General features: G+C 39.9%; 2 protein-coding genes across 4 annotated transcripts in view; one reads left to right on the forward strand and one right to left on the reverse strand.

Moving 5' to 3' along the window:
- The window catches only part of KCNAB1 (potassium voltage-gated channel subfamily A regulatory beta subunit 1), a 209,720-nt gene extending 196,764 nt beyond the window's left edge, over positions 1-12,956 (forward strand). For all 3 annotated transcript variants that reach the window (XM_075004295.1, XM_075004297.1, XM_075004296.1), the window contains exons 11-14: positions 496-590; positions 6,596-6,716; positions 9,810-9,898; positions 10,504-12,956. In XM_075004295.1, coding sequence (XP_074860396.1) covers positions 496-590; positions 6,596-6,716; positions 9,810-9,898; positions 10,504-10,593 — 395 coding nt within the window. In that variant the 3' untranslated portion in view covers positions 10,594-12,956. The remainder of the gene's footprint in view (positions 1-495; positions 591-6,595; positions 6,717-9,809; positions 9,899-10,503) is intronic.
- A 1,866-nt stretch (positions 12,957-14,822) lies between these two features.
- SSR3 (signal sequence receptor subunit 3) lies at positions 14,823-19,041 on the reverse strand. Its single transcript, XM_075003725.1, has 5 exons — positions 18,829-19,041; positions 17,943-18,069; positions 17,072-17,170; positions 16,060-16,191; positions 14,823-15,378 (listed from the first exon to the last, which is right to left on the reverse strand). Exons 1-5 carry the CDS (start codon positions 18,965-18,967, stop codon positions 15,312-15,314), a joined length of 564 nt encoding a protein of 187 aa, XP_074859826.1. The 5' UTR covers positions 18,968-19,041; the 3' UTR covers positions 14,823-15,311.
- Between the last annotated feature and the right edge of the window lie 8 nt (positions 19,042-19,049).

Below are 19,049 nucleotides of genomic sequence, written 5' to 3' on the forward strand. Positions count from 1 at the left end.
AGGGACAACATGGGCTGAAAGAGGAGCAGATTGCCCAGGGTGCGCACTTTTCTCCCTCTGCTTCTGTGGAGAATGCACCAGCAGGACTATCTTTCTGGGGAGCTGTCAGAGGCAGTGCAGAAAAAGCACTGTGGCAGCATAACAAAGGGACACAAGGGGTGATCCTGCCCATCAGTGAAATGCAGGCGCCATTTAAGCCAAGGAGAAGCACTGGGATACCTCAATAAACTGGGAAGAGCAGGAGCCAGCATGAGGCAAGCAACTGCCATGAGAGGACAGTGTCAAGTACTCTAGGAGGCACCAAACAGCCTTTTAAAAAATATGAAATAACCTTGTCCAAATCCTTTTAAGGAAAAGACTGTTATTCCCACTACGCCACTAACAACCATCATAGGAATAAGCACTGAACTTAGGCTTTCTGTTTGCAGACAGTCACACTTATGATGTACCAATGACACCGCTTCACTGTCATTTCCTTATCTGTTTGCTTTTTAGGGGTTGGAGCAATGACATGGTCTCCACTTGCCTGCGGGATCATCTCAGGGAAATATGGAAATGGGGTTCCTGAAAGCTCCAGGGCTTCACTGAAGGTATTTCTCCCTAGCTCCAGGGGACCAGATGCATTACCTTTCTGAGGGCTTGAAATGACAGATAAACTGATTCATTATAATACGGCTGCCTCTAGACCCAGCTCTGTGGATACGTCCGCTCAGTTTCTCTGGCAACCCTAGTGCAGCAGAAATGGAAATCTTTGTTTTAAGAAAGTCTATTTTCCTGTCAGTTTAATCCACTATTGTGATGCTGTGGATTAGCTTTATGTGATGACTCTGGGCCAGAATCTTGCTGGTGTGAATAGACCTAAATGCACTGACATCTACTAAGTAACAGAGGAAGCCGTGCTAGTCTATACACTATCAAAACAAAAAGCAGTCAAGTAGCACTTTAAAGACTAGCAAAATAGTTTATTAGGTGAGCTTTCGTGGGACAGACCCACTGAAGAAGTCTGTCCCACGAAAGCTCACCTGATAAACTATTTTGCTAGTCTTTAAAGTGCTACTTGACTGCTTTTTGTTTTGACATCTCCTAAGGAGTGATTTGGTCTTCTTTCTGATGACAGGCTTTTCCAGCCTTTGAGAGCAGACCCTAAGAAAACCATCTTGGACATACAGCTATAAAATATGGGAGAGCCCAGTTCTGACAGTGCCTATGCCTCACCCTACCATTTTCCTGTTTGAAGGGGGTTGGCTGTGCAGGCTATGCCTATGTGGTCAGAACAGCTTATTCCTGGCTAGAACTCCAGATGAAGTAGAATGATGCTCTGCAGATGTCTGCTCAAAGTGGGATTTATAGTGGTTTGCGCTCTCAAATGTATGTTTAGTCAAGACAGAGAACTGAAGATGTTAGTTCAGAAGTTTATATCATTAATGTTACCCAGCGTTTGTAGAACATCAGGCTATAATTACAGGCTGGAGAACAGCAGGATTTTGTCCTCTATATGACCATATAATTCCTCTGCACAACACCCCTTTTCTCAGGCTTTGCATGAAGACTGAGAATAGGCCCGTAGAAGTTAAAGATGTAAGAGACCCACCAGGCTGTATAGTTCATCCCCTCTGCAAGATGAGAAAAGCAGTCTGTCAGGCTGTCTGAGGAGGCTCACGAGCATGAATGCCTACCTCAGAAATGAGACAGACATCCTGAACTGGTCGCTTGTTCTGTAATTAGCTTTCACCAAGCGAGTGACAAATATGAACTCCCCTGGATCACTATACCAGTTGGACCAGTCCCTAGGGGACCACAGATTGGGGTGACCACTCTGGGTCCTGCATTGTGCGGACCCCGGGAACCAGTGAAATTGGCTTCTGCAGTCAGCCTAAGAAGTGACAGGCCGGTCCCAGATGTGATGCATTTGTCACTTCTGCTCTGGGCCCTGTACCTCCCTCTCCCAGGGACTGCCAGTCTCACTAGGGAACTGCAGTCACCTTAGACTCCCCAGTTTATCTTGCCACACAGACAAACTGGACTTTGTGATAAAATGGTTATTTTTACTGAAAATCACACCACATTTAGGTTGCTTCCATTCTCAAGAGACCTGTCATTTACTGCACATCAGTTGATATCTTAGCTCTCACACCAAACCGTGTAGTAAATAAACTAAAGGTTTATTAGCTAACAAAAATAAATAAAAATTAAGATGTTAAAACAGATAAAATATAAGCACAAGTGAGTCACAGTTTGTCATTCCAAAGAGTGGCAGGGAATACTGAATGCTGGCAAATAATGGCATAAATGCACAGGGAACTCCAGCCTTACTACTGCTCAGAGTGGATGGCTAAGCCTTGTGCTTTTTTGCATTAATGCATAACCTTCACTTGCACTATGCTGGAGTGTAACATCTTGCACACCTAGCTGTACACTGAACAAGGGAGCAAAGACCAAGACATTAAGCCTCCTCCCACATTCCCTCTGAAGATGATAAATACTGCAGGTCAGATTTATCCCTAACTTATCTTCAGCTAATTCAATAATGTTGCACCAGAGGTTGATCTGGCCCACTATCAACGTTTGGTATGAGGACTGTGAGGCAGAAAGAGGGTAGTGACTTGCGCAGGCTCATACAGTGAGTCTGATATGCCAGAGATAAACCTCAAGATCCTGGATTTCTGCCCTGTGTTTTTACCTCAAGCTTCTTCTTCCTTTTGTCTGACTGTTAGAGCATCCCAGCACCCTAGCCCAGTCATTCTTGTGAAACTTTTCTAGTTTCTTTCAGTACCTGGAAAAAGTCTTTTATGAAATGTACTTGACGTTTATTGCAGTCCCGAGGCTGACAAGACACCTTCTGTAAATTGTAAATGTTGCCTGTCACTCAGCAGCGGAAAGGCAACTACTCATAAAACAGATTCGTTTAGCACTACTCAGTGCTACTAGCAGAATTTTAAGATGACCAAAAAAACCTCCTCTTGAATTCCTTAGAAATCCCAGGTGCTGCATTGTCTAGAGCAGTGGTTTTTTGCCTGTGGTTGATGGACAGCTGGGGGGTATGCCCACTATGACTAAGATTTCTAAAGGCATCTGCATCTCCATTCAAAAAAATTTAGGGGTCCATAAATGGGGAAAGGGTGAAAACCACTGCTCAAGAGTTGCTACCAGAGCTATATCAATCAGCACTCTGTGCCAAAGGTCTTGTAGGGCCAAACTAAGTGTAACAGCTCTGTTCAGAATGAGGCTTTTGGTAATCTGAAGAGTAATAAATAATAGTGGTAAAGATGCCATCCCACCAGTCTATATTACACCAGCATTTCATACAAACTTGGGGTGGGGGCTTGGATAGGGTGGGAATATATGGACTTTATTCAGGGAATTTGCAAGGTACTTCAGGATGCATTTAAAACACAGGAAACAGCAGTAAAGGAATCATGTTTTAAATAGGAATAGATTCCCCTCCTGCAGAACTGTATTTAAATAGTAGTTTTGGAAGCAAATTCTAAATACATAGAAATAGTAGCAACTGGGCATTTTGACCATCTTTAGCTATTATTATGCTGACAGAATATCTTGAAAATCACCTTGTACTGGTAATAAAAATGATTCATAGCTCTGATTTGTTATGTATGAGTTAAGTGGAGTGCTGTTTCTGCCTTCATTAGTTTTCTTTCAGTACATCCTAATTTTATATTTCCTTAACCCTTCTTTAAATCCTCATCTTTCCATGCCCCCTAATAATTAAATTCAAGGTGCAAGGCTAGATAAGACTACATTTAGAGGACCATCATTAAAGGATATCAAAATTATTTGAAGAATGATGATGTAGTCTTTTCAATTTTAAAATGATGGAACATCACATGACACTAAACTCAGATAGAATTCAATCATTCGTTAAAGATATGTAATTATCCAAGTGAGTTATTTAATCTCTTTAAGTACTGTGTTAGCACCGTTGTTGGAGTCTAATACCATGGATTGTTCGTAATGCAGCACCTGACTTTACAACACTATACTCCTGTATTCTTTAACATTACAGTATACACTGGCTAGGAGCACATGCTGCCTAGGCTGTAAAGTGAAGCAGGGAGAGGAGGAATAATTCTGGGTGATACCCCACACTGCGTTTGTGGATTCTAGTGGGAGCCTTTTCTGGCAAAACGAGGGTCTCTAACTAGGAAATTGAGGGGAGAAGGGAGTGAAAACTGAGGTAATGGGAGTGTAAAAAAGAGTTTAGTTAAGAGTTCACTGTTTGAATCTTGGTATGGGTTGAACCTCTCTAATCCGGCACTCTTGGGACCTGACCAGTGCTGGACGAGAGGGTTTGCCAGACCATGGGAGCCTTACCAACACTTCCCCTGCTTACTGGGCTCCTAAAAGACATTTAGAGGTAAGTTACAGCTAAATAACAGCACAAAACACTGAGAGCCAGGACTGGTAGCTGTAAATACGGGACAACGGGAAACTTGGCCAAACCCATGATAAGGTCATCCAGCTAACTAAAATCATGCCGCATTATGGATGTTGCCAGCTATGAGAGTTCTGGCTTAGAGGGGTTCAGCCTGTATTAACTCACTTACCCAACCATGACAGTGAGCATCAAATGCATTTCACTGGTCTTTAGTTGCTTGTCATGCTGCTGTCCTACCCTTAAGCACCAACAATTCAAATCTGAAATTACACGCAGACCACATATGCACCAACTTGTTTTATCCATGAAGATGGTGATATGTAACTTGCTGCATGCTGGACCTGCTCTGAGGCTGAGTGCATAAGGAAACAGCAGAAAAAGGTCTTTAGTCCTGATCCGTAACATGAAGATCAATAGTACTTTGTTACGATACAAATGGTATCAATCTGATGTGCCAGAATCTAATGCATCCAGAACTGCTTTCATTGTTGTGGCTCACGTCATTGTAAAACTATTGACATATAGCCCCCAACAAGCAGCAACACTTTCCCTGGTTATTGTTGATGCTTACTTAGTACTTGCTGTTATCTGTGATGTACTATTTTTATCATGGCTGACAGTTTGAAACATGGCAGTGCATTAACACATCAGCGTTTTAACAACATTTTTAAAGACTCAAGTTGTTTGACTAAAAATGTCCATTGTATCATCTCATTGGTGAAAAATCAATTTTCTGCAGTAAATGTAAAAGGATGAAGGATGTCTCCCTCCATTAGTTCTTCTCAACTATTTGAGGCTGAAAAATAATACAGTAGCGTTAAGATGAGTATCTGAAAGCATTTCATGCATACACTCCTTTATAGAAGCTAGTATATGAGCCAGTGGAGTCAGCAGACCTAGGTTGTGTTCCTGGCTCTGCCACTGAATTGCCGTGTGATTGCCTGGCTCTGCCACTGAATTGCCGTTCCACCATCAAAACATGAGGATAATGTTTGTCCACCATTATAAAGCCTTAAGAGATCTAAGGATGAGAAGCCGTATAACAGTTCCAACGATCTCAAAATGCTTTAAAAATATTAATTTGTTAATCCCTCACAACAACCCTGAAAAATGATCCCCATTTTCTTCTTACCAATTGATTACATACAGATAAAAAGCTTGATGCTGCACAAAACACAAAGGAAGCCACTGACTTTGCCCCTGAAACCCTTAAATCTTAATAGACAAACAACAGACTTTGGTTGGACAGGTAAAAAGTGAAACACAAAAACCTGACTTGATTTGTAGATTAATTAGCAACAGGATTCAGCTCCTATCAGTCAGTCTTGTGTTTCAACCAGTATCTTGTTCTCACTCATTTCTTACAGCCTTTATACTCCTTTTTAATTGCAGATGCTTTACATATTAAACAGATTGCAACCTATCTGCTTAAAGAAAAGAATTCACCTATTTCGTATGTGGTATGAATGTAGAACAAGATTAGGAATATCAAAATATTTTGATTACAAAGAATCTATTTCCTCAGTGAAACTGACAAATCAAAGTATAAAGATATCTGTTGTATGTTGGGAGTGTTCAGATGTGGATCCAAATTAGGTTCATATTAAAGTTCAGAACTGAGGGGGATGGGTCTGGTTTGCATTAGAGGTAACTGAAATCTCAAATTGTTCCAATGAATTTTTATAATGATGAAAGTTCATAAAATCAACTGTTCTTCCAAACTCTTAACACTTTGAGACAAAAATCTAATGAGAGGGGGCTGAGATTTTGCTTGCATCCTCCTCAAATAGGAAAACAGAACCATTCTAGGTTTGGATCCCATCAGGAACCAAACGTGAATGGGGTGATTTCACATTCCATGATCCATATCAAAGGTTTTAGTTTTAGCCTATCTGTCATATTAACCAAAGTATCAGTGTGGAATTTACAACATGATCTGTTTTCCTCATCATTATTTTCATGCAGAAGTAGTTATCACTTTCTCCTGAGTGGGTTCAGATTAAAAAAATAAAAACAAAGTTGCTAGTAACAACTCTGAATTTACAATTGGACTTGTAATCCCTGTTTGTAGTGTTGTTGTAGGGACATAACTAAGAGCTCTGTGATGAAGAGTTTGTCTCTCTCACCAACAGAAGCTGGTCCACTTACCTTGTCTTTGTAATCAATTTCAGTTTTAATCTTCCAATACATTTTGATTCCCAGTGCTACCAATGGCTCAAGGAAAAAATTACAAGTGAAGAAGGAAGAAAACAGCAAATAAAGCTGAAAGACCTTTTCCCAATTGCAGATCGCCTTGGATGCACGCTACCTCAGCTAGCAGTTGGTAAGAAATACTCAAAAAAAAAAAAAAAAAAAGTGGCTTTCTCTCTCTTGCTTGATACATGACTTGGTTCACATCATAATAGTGAAGATCACTCTAGCACTAGCATATGGTAACTCTCATATACCAAATGTTGTACTTTGCTGATGTTTGCCAGATCACTGCAAACTAAGTGTTGCACAAACTCATGGAGTCATGGGTACTCCATTAATAGGCACTCATTCCATGTAAGTCTCTGAGGAAGGAGTGACTTAAAAGCTTTAATAGCCAGAACATTAGTGCTATCCCTGGGGCCTGCTACATTTCACATGGCAAGTTCACAGCGACAGCTAGCAAAGATAGCTTTCTGCTTCAGAAAGATGTGCTTTAAATCAAGGGATCACTCAAAGATTAAATCAATTGATTGTTTAGGTAACTGAAGCTGTAAATCAGGATACCAGGGTGAATGATGATTGATGATTTGCAAATTGTCTGCAACTATAAATTGTCAGACATGTAGATGAACTTAATTTGCATAGCTATGCCAATCTAATAGAATTCCTTAAGGGGGTCAACAAGCATGTGGACAAGAGTGTGTGGACAAGATGTAGTGTATTTAGATTTCCGGAAAGACTTTGGCAAGGATGCTCAGCAAAGGCTCTTGAGCACAGTAAACAGCCCTGGGTCAAGAGGATAGGTCTTCTCACGGATTGGCAACTGATTAAAGCAGGAAACAAAGGGTAGGAATAAATGACCAGTCTTCAGAATGGAGAGAGGGAACTAGTGGTACACTCTAGGGGTCCATTCACCAATCCTATTCAACATATTCATAAAGGATCTGGAGAAAGGGTAAACAGTGAGGCGGCAACATATGCAAACACTACAAAATTGCTCAGGATAGTTGAGTACAAAGCAGACTGTGAAGAGCTTCAAAAGGATCTCACAAAACTACATGACCTGGCAACAAAATGGTAGATCAGTTTTAATGTGGATAAATGCAAAGTAATGCATACCGAAAAACATTATCCCAACTACACATATAAAATGAGGGGAATTAAATTAGCTGTTACCATTCGAGAGAGAGCTCTTGGAGTTATTATGGATAGCTCCCTGAAAACAGCCACTCAAATTGGGTGTGTCTACACTAGGAACTAACTTCAAAGTTAGGCACTACTTCAAAGTAGCCAGCAGAGAATCTACACACGTTTTCCCTTAATTTGAAGTTAACTTCAAAGTAAGGGAGCTCACCTTTGCAGTCTTTACTCCATTCCTGGGAATGGAGTAGTGCTCTACTTCAAAGTTTAGGGTGTGTGTAGATGCTCAACTTCAAAGTTATTTTTGTAGTGTAGACACAGCCAATGTGATATGGCAATCAAAAAAGCAAACAATGTTAGGAATCATTAAAAAATGGATAGGGAATAAGACAGAATATCTTATTGCCTATATATAAACCCATGGTACACCCACATCCTGAATAATGCATGCAGATGTGGTTGCCTTTTCTCAAAAAGATGGCAATGGAAAAAGTTCAGAAAAGGGCAACAACAATGATTAAGGGCATAGAACAACTGCCATATGAGGAGAGATTAATAAGACTGGGACTTTTCAGTTTGGAAAAAGAGATGACCAAGGGGGGCGTGGAATATGATAGAGGTCTATGAAATTGTGACAGGTGTAGAAAAAGTGAATAAGAAGTTATTTACTCCTTCACATAACATAAGAACTAGGGGCCACCAAATGAAATAACTAGGTGGCATGTTTAAAACAAGAAAAAGGAAGAACTTCACCTTATGCAGTCAACTTGTGGAACTCCTTGCTAGAGGATATTCTAAAGTCCAAGACCACAATACAGTTCAAAAAGAGCTAGAAAAATGTATGGAGGATAAGTCCCTCCTCAATGGCTATTAGCCAGGATGGACAGGGATGCAAAACCATTATCTGAGGTGTCCTTAGCCTCACTTGGTTGGAATCTGGGAATGGGCAACAGGGGATTCATCACTTGATGATTACCTATTCTGTTCGCTCCCTCTGGAGCACCTGGCATTGGCAACTGTTGGGAGTCTGGACTAGAAGGACCTTTGGACTGACTCAGCATGGCCATTCTTATGTTTGTGTGAGATGTAATGCTACTTTATAAGGAGGCACGTACTGCAGGAACGCAATGAGTAAATGAAAAGGAAGAAATGCTTTAGAATAACATAAAATGCCAGTTTAAGCTACTATTCTGTATTCTTGACTCATCAGGCTCTGGCAAAGACAGCATCAATTTTCTTATAGAAAAGCATTAAAGTGAGCTAGCAATTACTATGAAATAATCACAAGTGCTTTGTTTCTTGCAGCATCCCAGAAATGTGGTACTTCTGTAAAATCCACAGATCTGATTGACTCACGCTTCTTAAATGCAGTTAACACAGCACAGACACACATTTTTTTTACCAAAAGAAGTCATTAATCATTTCTAAGTGTGCTGTCTTCTCCATCCTTTTCTTCAGTCATTACTAATCCTTCAGTTTACAAAGCCTATGTAACCACTCCTATTCCCTAGCACAAACACAACTACTCCATTTTATTAGCAGCTCAAGTGGTCATGTTCATTAAGAACACTTTTTTTTTTTTCCATCCAGGCCATCCCATCTCAAAAAAAAACCTTGGGTTGGATGAATATGAATTGAGACATGGAAAGACTTCTACATTTTAAATAGCTTGGGACCGTTTAGCTGAGAGGCACAATAAAGGGAAAAATTTACACAATCCACCGTTAGCCTGAGGAACTCATTGCGACAAAGTGTCAAGTGTTTATTAACATTTTTAAATTATTTGATTTTTAAGTGGATAATGAGAATATTGTTATATTGGGGGGCGGGAGTTTTTTTTAATTAAATAAGGCAAACAGCCATATAGTGCTTCAGAATATCAAACCCCAAGTGACAGGGATTAGGAAGAAACTAGCTGTATGGATAGGTCATTAAGTAGTTTATTTCCTGAGGGGTTTTTTGCACGCACGCTTCTGAAGCATCTGTTATTGACCGCTGTCACATAAATGATTCTGGACGAGGCTGAGCTAGATGTTCTATGACAATCCCTATATTTGTAACAGCCATGTGCTTTTATTCCTAGCTTGGTGCCTGCGAAATGAAGGTGTGAGTTCTGTTCTTCTTGGTTCTTCTAATCCTGAGCAACTCATAGAAAATCTTGGAGCCATCCAGGCAAGTAGTATATGAATAAATCCTACCAGTACGAAGAGCGTTTGTTTACTTGTATTTAAAGTTATTTCAGGGTAGCACTGTACATACCTGGCCTGTAGTGTGCTTAATAGTCTGAGTTTAAAAGTTCGATACATTTTAGTTTCAGTTCAACTGATACTTTAATCAAAGAAACAAATATACTCTACTTCACTGCAGCCCACAAACATTGTTTTCCAATCTCCAATAGTTTTCTGCAGGAGAATTCAAAAAACCAAGGTCTGTACTGACATTAAATGTCCCATAGCATTTTTCATGAAGGACTTGAAATCCTTGACCACAACTTTTCCTCCCAGTGCTGTTCAAATTTTTTTTTTTTTTGGTTGTGTGTATGGAGTTTATGAAATGCCCCGAGACCCTTAAAAATTACAGCAGATCATCTAGTCCTAGTATACAATCTTTACAATTTGGGAGGGAATGAAGACCCCTCATAAGTGTGAAATATTTACCAGATAGACAACTTACATTATTTTATATGATTGGTTTAATTTTGGAAAACCTGTTTAATCGAGAAGAACCTTTAAGCAAACTTGGTAACACATGGGCTTTTTTTTTACTTTCATCCTTAGGTTCTTCCAAAGATGACATCACACATTGTAAGTGAAATAGACAATATTCTAGGGAATAAACCCTACAGCAAGAAGGACTACAGATCATAGTGCAATGCATGATTACACAGGACTGCATGGTTAAAATAGTGCTCTGTATATAGTACAGTACTGAATTACTATCCAGTCATTAGAACCAAATCAGCAGCTTGCTGCTCAGTCTCTATTGTTACTGGATTTTTCAAGGTGTGTGCTGTCGCTACCAATCTGCAGTAAAATTCAAAAGCACAGTTGATCTCTCTTACAACTGAGAATATTATTTGTATTTTCTTATATTTGACTAAAGTCATTCTTACTTTCCTCTTAGCACCTCATGCTTATGCAGTGATATACACATATCAAGCAAAAAACTATTTATATCCTTTAGGTACTTGGTAATTAAAGAAGGATGTACAGATATATTTTTTCAAAGAACAAAAACAAAACATAGGGTTTTGGTAAAAATGCATTCTAAGAAATTTCAAGTATAAAAATTCTTCAGTTAAGTCATCGAATGAACAAGTTCAAATTTTCAATTTGTAACTTTTATATAGGATTTAGGTGGTAGCTGAAAAAGGTCTTTACTGTAAAAATTCAGAAAATGTAATTACAAGTTACATGATTCAGCTTCTAAATAATCCAGTTAAGAATTTTGCATATTGAGCATGTTCAAGCTGTTCATTATACTGTACAGTACACAGTAAAATATGAGAAAATCTGTATTTGTTTAAGTGAAAAGGTACATTTGCTCTGACTGTACTCTGGAAATCAGCCATATGTATTACGCTTAGTATTTTTGACAAGGTATTTTTAAACACTTTGTGAAAGTGGTTCCTTATACAGGAAACACTAGTACATTATTCAGTTTATCTTCCCATTTTAAGAACAGCTTCATGAAGTGACTTCATAAAATGCATTTACTGTAACTTCAGTAAGTGTATTTCACAGATGGATTGCATACATATACATCATAAAGGTCTGGTTATGGTATACAAGGGTCCAATATGTACTGTAAATTTTTCCTAACTTCATGTGTCACCTGAAAAATATGTGCACCACTTAAGAACAGAACATAGATCCTGATATTGTTAAAGTTAAAATGTTTTTTTTCTTCTCTTTCTTCCATTGATCTGTGGTATGTGTAAAAGAACTTAGCAGCTGTATATTACGAACTGCAGTCTAACTTCTGCTTGTACACAATAAAAAAAGCATTTTGTGCATCTAACTTTATAACTAGAATATTTTGTTGCCATCAGTGACTTTGTATTTTAAGACAAGGAAATGCATACATTACATTTAGCAGCAAAGTGAAAACAATCTTGCAAGAGCCATAAGCATATTAAATAACCTCTTCCATTGAAATGAATGAAATGTAAATAATCTCTTTTTAGCCCACCAAGTCAATACTACTTTTCAGTGATCAGCCACCAAAAAGAGAGCACATGGTGGTGGGAAAAAAAAAGCCCTCATTGCTAAATGATGAGGGGGAACATCCCATGTCAACCTCAGCTTTTTACTTATCTGTGCCACATGCTTAAAATGTTTGAAACATATTTTGTTGATAAAAGATTAATAAGAAGCCAAGAAACTGAACTGATTTAATTATTGTATGACATGGAAGGGCTTATACATTGTAAAAGTGAAATATACTCTTTGAATGATATGGGCTGAACTATTCCCTTAGATACATGCCAGTCTCTTTTAGGACACTTTTCTTACATTTTCCCTCTCTTCCTCTAAAGGGAAATGGAGAATCAGTGGCTCAAAATCAGAGAGATGGTATGAATCTCTAAAATAACAATGACTGCATGCTTGCTACCTCTCCCCTTCCCTGCCCCCAACAGCTGGCTTAGAGATGTTCGCAGTTCCATAAGTAGATTGAAATTTAGGCTAAAAGTTATTTGTTGGTTGGCATCCCATTGTTATCTGCAAAACTGCTTAGCTCTTCAAATTAGTTTTCTCTCTGAAGCCTGGACAGCGCCATCTCCCTTTTTAATAAGTGCTTATTACATTAATCTCTAGCAGGCAAGAATTCTTAATTTTGATTTATACAGTGTGTGCAACGCTCCTTAAAAACTGAGGGGGAACACTTGGTTATATACACAACAGGATTTGGAGAAAACAATATGGGTTTAAATTGAGCGTCCAGCTATAATTTGTTTCAAATATTTGTTAAGCTTCTTATCCTATAACTCTCAGGAGAACCTCTGACCTGACAAAGATGGGCTCCAGGCCTTAGTTTTTTTGTACTGATAGTTTTCTAAGTTAAGGTAAAATATTCAGTGAGCTGATAGAAACAGCATAAAAGTCTACTTTAGTATTTTTCTGTCCACAGTTAAGTCACATAAGCTGCATCAACAGGGCCTCTGCCCTTTGGAAGGGGCATGCAAATACAGCCAAGAGAAAATGCAAAAGAGGCATGGATTTAAATATCTTGCATCTTATTTGCATATTCCCATGTGATCCGGCTTCTGGAAGAGCCATTTCCGGAAGCCAAAGCGACTGTGTGGATAGGGTTCCTTTGAAAGTAAACCCCCCTTTTGAAAGCACCTTTCTTCCTGAAAAAAATTAGGAAGCAGGGTGCTTTCAAAAGGGGGGTTTCCTTTTGAAGGAACCCCGTTCACACAGCTGCTTTGGCTTCCAGAAATGGCTCTTCCAAAGCCAAACCATGTAGGAATATGCAAATGAGGTGCAAGATATTTAAATCCATGCCACATTTGCATGCCCTTTCCAAAGGGCAGGGACTATGTAAGATGCAGCTCCAGAGGGGAAAAAAAAAATCAGCAACTTCCTGAAAGGTTTAAAGTCTAGTGGTCTCTACAGCAAATACATGTTCTAAGCCCAGGGTGGCGAACATGTGGCCCATGAGCCAGAATCCAGCCTGCAAAGCCTTTTCATCCAGCTCACAAAGCTGGCAGTGGCACCATTTTAGCCAAGCCAGAAAAATGATTGTGGGGTGTCGGGTCAGCAACCTGCAGCTCCGGAGTCACATGTGGCTGTTTAAGGAGACACTTTTCCTCTGGCTCCCTGCCCTGCTGTGCTGAAATAACAAAAGTAAAAAAAAAACCCACACACACACAGCCAAATGTTTTCCTCTCTGAAAGTCATCTCTAAGCTTTTTTATGTTTGAAAAAATAAATTCAGCACCCTCTCCCCCAAAGAGCAAGCCGAACCTAATACCTACAACACCCCAAACAGGAAGTTCTGTGGAGGCTTTATTTAAATATTAAGAAGGCAATTAATCTTCTTTGTAGATGAAAATGTAGTAGAGTTATCACATTTTATATTTCAGTATTGCATTTTATTTATATTAGCAGCTCCCTAAATTGTTTTTAGGATGCCAGATTTATGTGGACATCGTTGTGACTACTTTTACAAACCCATTGAGTTAGCTACTAGTTTTGAGTTACAGGGATTTTGGAGAGGGTGGGGGAGAAGAAAATGAGCATAACTAGAGCTTTAAGAAAATAGTAAAGCAGTTTGGGGTTCTTCATCATGGATATTAATATGAAATCTAACACATCCCCATCCCAGTCACAAAAGGATAAAGGACAGCCTCTGTGCTCTCAGCCTCAATCCTGCATACCTGTGAGATACATCAAGCCTGGAGAAGGGAAGGTCCTTAAAAGGGAGGATCAAAGCTCAGATGGAGGTGGAATACTGAGAGCAGGGCTGGAATTCAAGTTCCCCAGGACCTGGATGTAGGTTTACCAACTGAGAGTCTTGATTGCCCAAGACCCCGCAGAGAAGAGAGTGTGTGTTTTTTTTCTTTTCTTCCTTTGCTTTCCCAAGACCCAGGAGTCAACATTCATGAGCTCCTGACCTTCAACGCAACTTTACCTGCTCACCTACATGCACACTGGAGAGATGGCAAATGTCCAGGCTAACACATCCTGGAGTCTTCCAGCACAAGCCCACCTCCTCCAGCAACACCATGGATGGTTAAAGGGTACAAGAGCGCTACGCATTCTCCTTTGTTTAAAGGTGTGCCAGAATGGTATATTCTACTGTAGTTAAAGTGTAGACATTGTCCCCTTCAGGTTTGACTGAACACGTTCACAGCTGTTTCAAAGTGCATCCCAATGGAAATTTGTTTAGGTTTATTCCTGGGTCTTGTTTTCAAGGTTCTTTGCTAGACCAAGGACTTATTTTAAAAACATGGAAACTTTGACACTGAGACCCAACTCCATGGGGCAAGATTGAGGCTACAATAATCACAAAGCTCTACTTACAGATTAAAATTTTCACATGGCAAAGTGTCCAGAAATTTAGGGGGTAAATATCAAGAAGCCCACTACAGGTCAGTGTTCTTGAACTTTTTATTGATATATTCCAAATAAGTATTAAGAGATGGATTTCTCACTTTTTTGTAGGTTAAGGGTTACTTTTGATTTAAAGCAAACAAACAAAAAAACCCAAAAACATATTTGCAAGTCGGCCTCTGAGCTCAGGGCATTGCTACTTTTTGTGCTGTTGAGTATAGTCTAATCCCGTTTATTGAAACTCCAAAAGAAGTTGACAAATCATCCTTAGGATTACAACAGGCTTCCAGGAGTTAAGCTTTTTACAGCTTTTTGTACAGTGTATTTCCTTCTGTCACCTGATTGATTTATTCCATTTTATGTCAATATCTTATCAAGTAACCAAACTAAATTAAAAAGTTTGCTTTGTTTATTGTTGTAAAAACGCTCAAGTTTTCAGACTTTTTACCTCCCATCCTTATGTGTTTAATGAAATTAGACACACACACACACCCCACCCCAAATACAGACAAATGACCACTGTTTTGACTATTTGGAGCCTGTAGACAGCAGGGCAATCAGTCCAGATGAAGCACTTATAGACAGAATATAGTTTCTGTGGGGAAATGGTTAAGGATGTAAATGTAAAGCACCCACAAGTAACATCTCCTACAATTATCTATAGTAGGAGTCTAAAGCGAAAGTATGGAAACAGGGTTCTGCTACACTGGCATTTTGTAAATAGCTACTACAGCATACTTGATGTCTAGTTTAGAATTAAGCTTATTTATAAATATGTACATTAACTTTTAAAAATACATCTAAAGCTGGTAGACAGCAGATCTTAAATAAACGTATTAAATTAATGCTGCATAAAGTTAGTTCAGGTAGAAAGGGCATGATTTCATATTCAAGAAATTGCTAAAAAGGAGGAATATCCTGTCACACAACAGACCACAGGAACTAACATTCAAGTTTCCTGACACTAATATACCAAAAGGCAGTTTCCTATAAATGTTAACTAGCTTTTGCTATGGCACACAAATTATCCATACCACAGCAGTTTCTTCACACATTTCAAATAAGACTTCCCCCCATCCTCTAAAGAACGTTTAATGATACAAAACTATCAGTATGCTACTCTAGCTGGAAACTGTCTTGCTAATCTCTAGTTAGACTGTTCTCTAACTTAATGCCCAAATGTTACTGGACAAACCAATTTACAGAACTAAATGGCAATCAATAGAGAGCTTGTGAACAGTTCTCAGGTTGTTTATAGTGAAATAAAAAAGGATACACAGTGGGGTTGAAATTCTTCAACAGAAAGAATGAAGCAATGATGACCAAGACAAGAAACAGTGTGTTGTTGTAGAAGATAGAAAATGTTGTTGCTTCATAATCTGCCACTTCATTCTTCTTCCATAGAATTCTATGTACAAGCACAAATTATTTTCCCTAGATTAATACAAATCTGGATACTAACACCACTATTAGAGCATTTCTTCACAGGGAGATGACACCTTTTATGTCAGTTAAAGGACACGCTGAAACCATTCAAAGTACCTTTTACCATGACAGAATGTGTTACTGAACATTAAAATCATAAAAGACTGTCATTTCTTTTGCTGATACATGAATAAAATCAGAGTCATACAATGCTTTTAAAAATTGTTGTCTCCTCTTCTTTAGTTAAGAGAATATGAAGAAACCACACAGGCATAGTTCAGTTCCAAATAACCAAGTTTATTAACTATAAAAAAAATTCCCTGCCTAGCTGCATATATATGGTCTTCTGACCGTCTTCAGGCTGCTTCTACAATAGAGAATGCAGTCAGTGCCACACGCGGCCTCAGAAGCCAGTTACTGGAATACTAAACTACATATGCTGACTACATATGTACATACTTAAGCTTCCTATGTCTTTCAAGAATCTGAGACCAAAAGTCAAAAACAGAACCTTTGACTAAATTGAGATGAACACTCATTTTGCAGGTACAGTGCTCATGGTGCTAACCCAAGGGAAAATACGAGCCTCAGTGTAAAAAACTGATGCCTCAGTTCTCAGGAGTCTTCATCAGCATCCTTGTCCTCTATGACCTTCTCTTGGTAGAAGGTTTCAAAGACAGACTGTTAATAACCCTGCTTCAGGTCAACTTGGGCTCCATCACCTGCAGAACTCCCACTGAAAGCAGAGGTCTTCTGAAGTCACAGAGCAAAGACAGTGCCTAATAGCCTATTACAGGCCTTTAAAATTAGGATCCTAGTCATACAAAATACTAAACATTACAAAGAGAATCAAAGATGCTTACCTTTCATCCTTCTCTTTACGAGACATCTTTCTATTGTCTGCCTCAGAAAGTTTGCGAGTAACCTCTTTGGAGACAGCATCTTCTCTCTTTTGGGCTACTCTGCAAGGAGATCGGTTTAATTCAGAATCAAATAAGTTCAATAACTACAGTTTCTGTTTACAGTATGGAATCAAAAACAAACCAAAATGTCTAGCAACTGTGTCAAAATTAACCAACACAAATTTTAAAGAATTACTCAAATATAGTTTTTGATACTACACAACTAAAAAAATTGTTTCCCTTGGATGTTCCAGCCACACTTATTTCAAGAGTCACATGCAGCAATTGTTAGAACAGACTTAAGCATGATTTCAAGTGATATTTTCATAAGCCCTTAACATAATGACCGTTTGAGATAGCAGTACTTGGCTGAGAACGTTCATCTCAATGGAATGAATGACATTCTATTTTTTCTTCCGTTACCTGGATAAATTTCTGCCGAAAATCCTAATCAAGATCTGTTCTTGATTTTTAAGAATTCCATCCATCAAGAGTTACGACAATTCACTGACCAATGAAATACCAAAAGTTATGAAAAAGCAGCTCAGAACTTTCGACCCTACAATAGTCCTTACATAAAGCAAAGAATTCTCCCCCACCCCCAAGTACAATTACATTTTGGAGCAACAGAAAAAGGTAAGTTCTTAGAGACTCTCCTTCACACATCGACCCCTCCAGGATTCTTTAAGATACCCCTCCTAATTGCAAAGGATGCTTCAGAACCTTATTCAGTAAGTCAGAACTGGGTAAAAATATGTAAAAACAACCCATTGTAAATGTTCATTTCACTATCTTGGTTAGCAAAAGATGCATTCACTGTTAGCACACTTACTTGTGTTTGAGAACAAACTTGACATTCTTGTACGCAAAGGCTACCAGATATGTACTGACAAGGGTCATTACACTGTAGAGGACTGCAGACTGAACAAGATCCATGTGCCATATTCGCCAATACAGCCCTAAAAACCCAAAATATTATTTAAGATTTGTTCACTCCCCCATTAAGTGAGTCAGGTTACTAATTTTAGTTTTAAATATACTTGTGATGTAAAATTGATGGGATTGGTTGGATGGAATAGGACAGGACCAAGACTTCAACTAAAAAATAAATCACTTCCATGAGACAAAGAAGAGATGTTTCTAGGGGCTCATCTATAACAGCCTGACAACTCGATGTTAAACCTAAGACGTGGCCACGCACGCCCTTGACTTGAAGTGGTTTTCATGGTTTATTTTACAGTTGTCTTCAATCGTTTCAGCAGCTCCTCTACCCTAATTGCTCCAACACGACTGCCATGGTGAACTGTTGGGCCGCTACAAGCCAATTAGCCGCGCTAGGGCGAGGCCTCTCTTCACCTGGCTGGAGCAGATGGCACAGAAGGCTGCGTGATCCCGCCCCCAGCGGTTACTTACAGCCCCAGGGCAGATTCTCTGAGTGCCACTGGGTAGCTACGGCCTCGCGTCTCCGGGGCAGGAGGCTGCCGGCGCCAGGAGCCGAGCTTGGGACGCTGCCCCATCCGCTCGCCGATCAGACCCCACCTCTCCCCCACTACCGCTAACGTGCCACGTCGCCACCCCGAAAGCTGCTTGGAGCCGCGACCCCCGCTCCCAGCCCGGCTGGAAGGAACGCGGCCGACACGAAGCACTCGGGACCAGCCGGCCCGGCCGCTCGGGGTGAGAGCGGCGCCCCGGGAGAGCCCCGGCCGCGCGGCACTCACAGATGGGGATGGCGGACACGATGAAGGCGTTGCCGAAGAAGAGCGCCGAGGACTTGGCCGAGAGATTGCGGCTGAAATCCTGCAGGAGCAGGTCCTCCTCCGACTGCTGCCGGGCCCCGCTGCCGCCTTTCGGAGCCATGGCCGAGCTAGTGACCTCCTGCCGGGGACCCGCACACGGCGCGCGGGCGGGCGTCTGTTATAAGTCCTTCCGGGGTCAACAT

The sequence above is a fragment of the Carettochelys insculpta genome, chromosome 10, assembly GCF_033958435.1.
Source record: "Carettochelys insculpta isolate YL-2023 chromosome 10, ASM3395843v1, whole genome shotgun sequence".
In the NCBI taxonomy this organism is placed as follows: domain Eukaryota; kingdom Metazoa; phylum Chordata; order Testudines; family Carettochelyidae; genus Carettochelys; species Carettochelys insculpta.

Excerpts from the sequence above, each read along its gene's own strand:
- SSR3 (XM_075003725.1), bottom strand. The coding sequence starts at position 18,967 with ATGGCTCCGAAAGGCGGCAGCGGGGCCCGGCAGCAGTCGGAGGAGGAC. Across the intron at positions 17,171-17,942 it reads AAGTTTGTTCTCAAACACAA|AGTAGCCCAAAAGAGAGAAG; the intron begins GTAAGTGTGCTA and ends ATCTCCTTGCAG. Across the intron at positions 16,192-17,071 it reads CGTAAAGAGAAGGATGAAAG|AATTCTATGGAAGAAGAATG; the intron begins GTAAGCATCTTT and ends GCTTGTACATAG.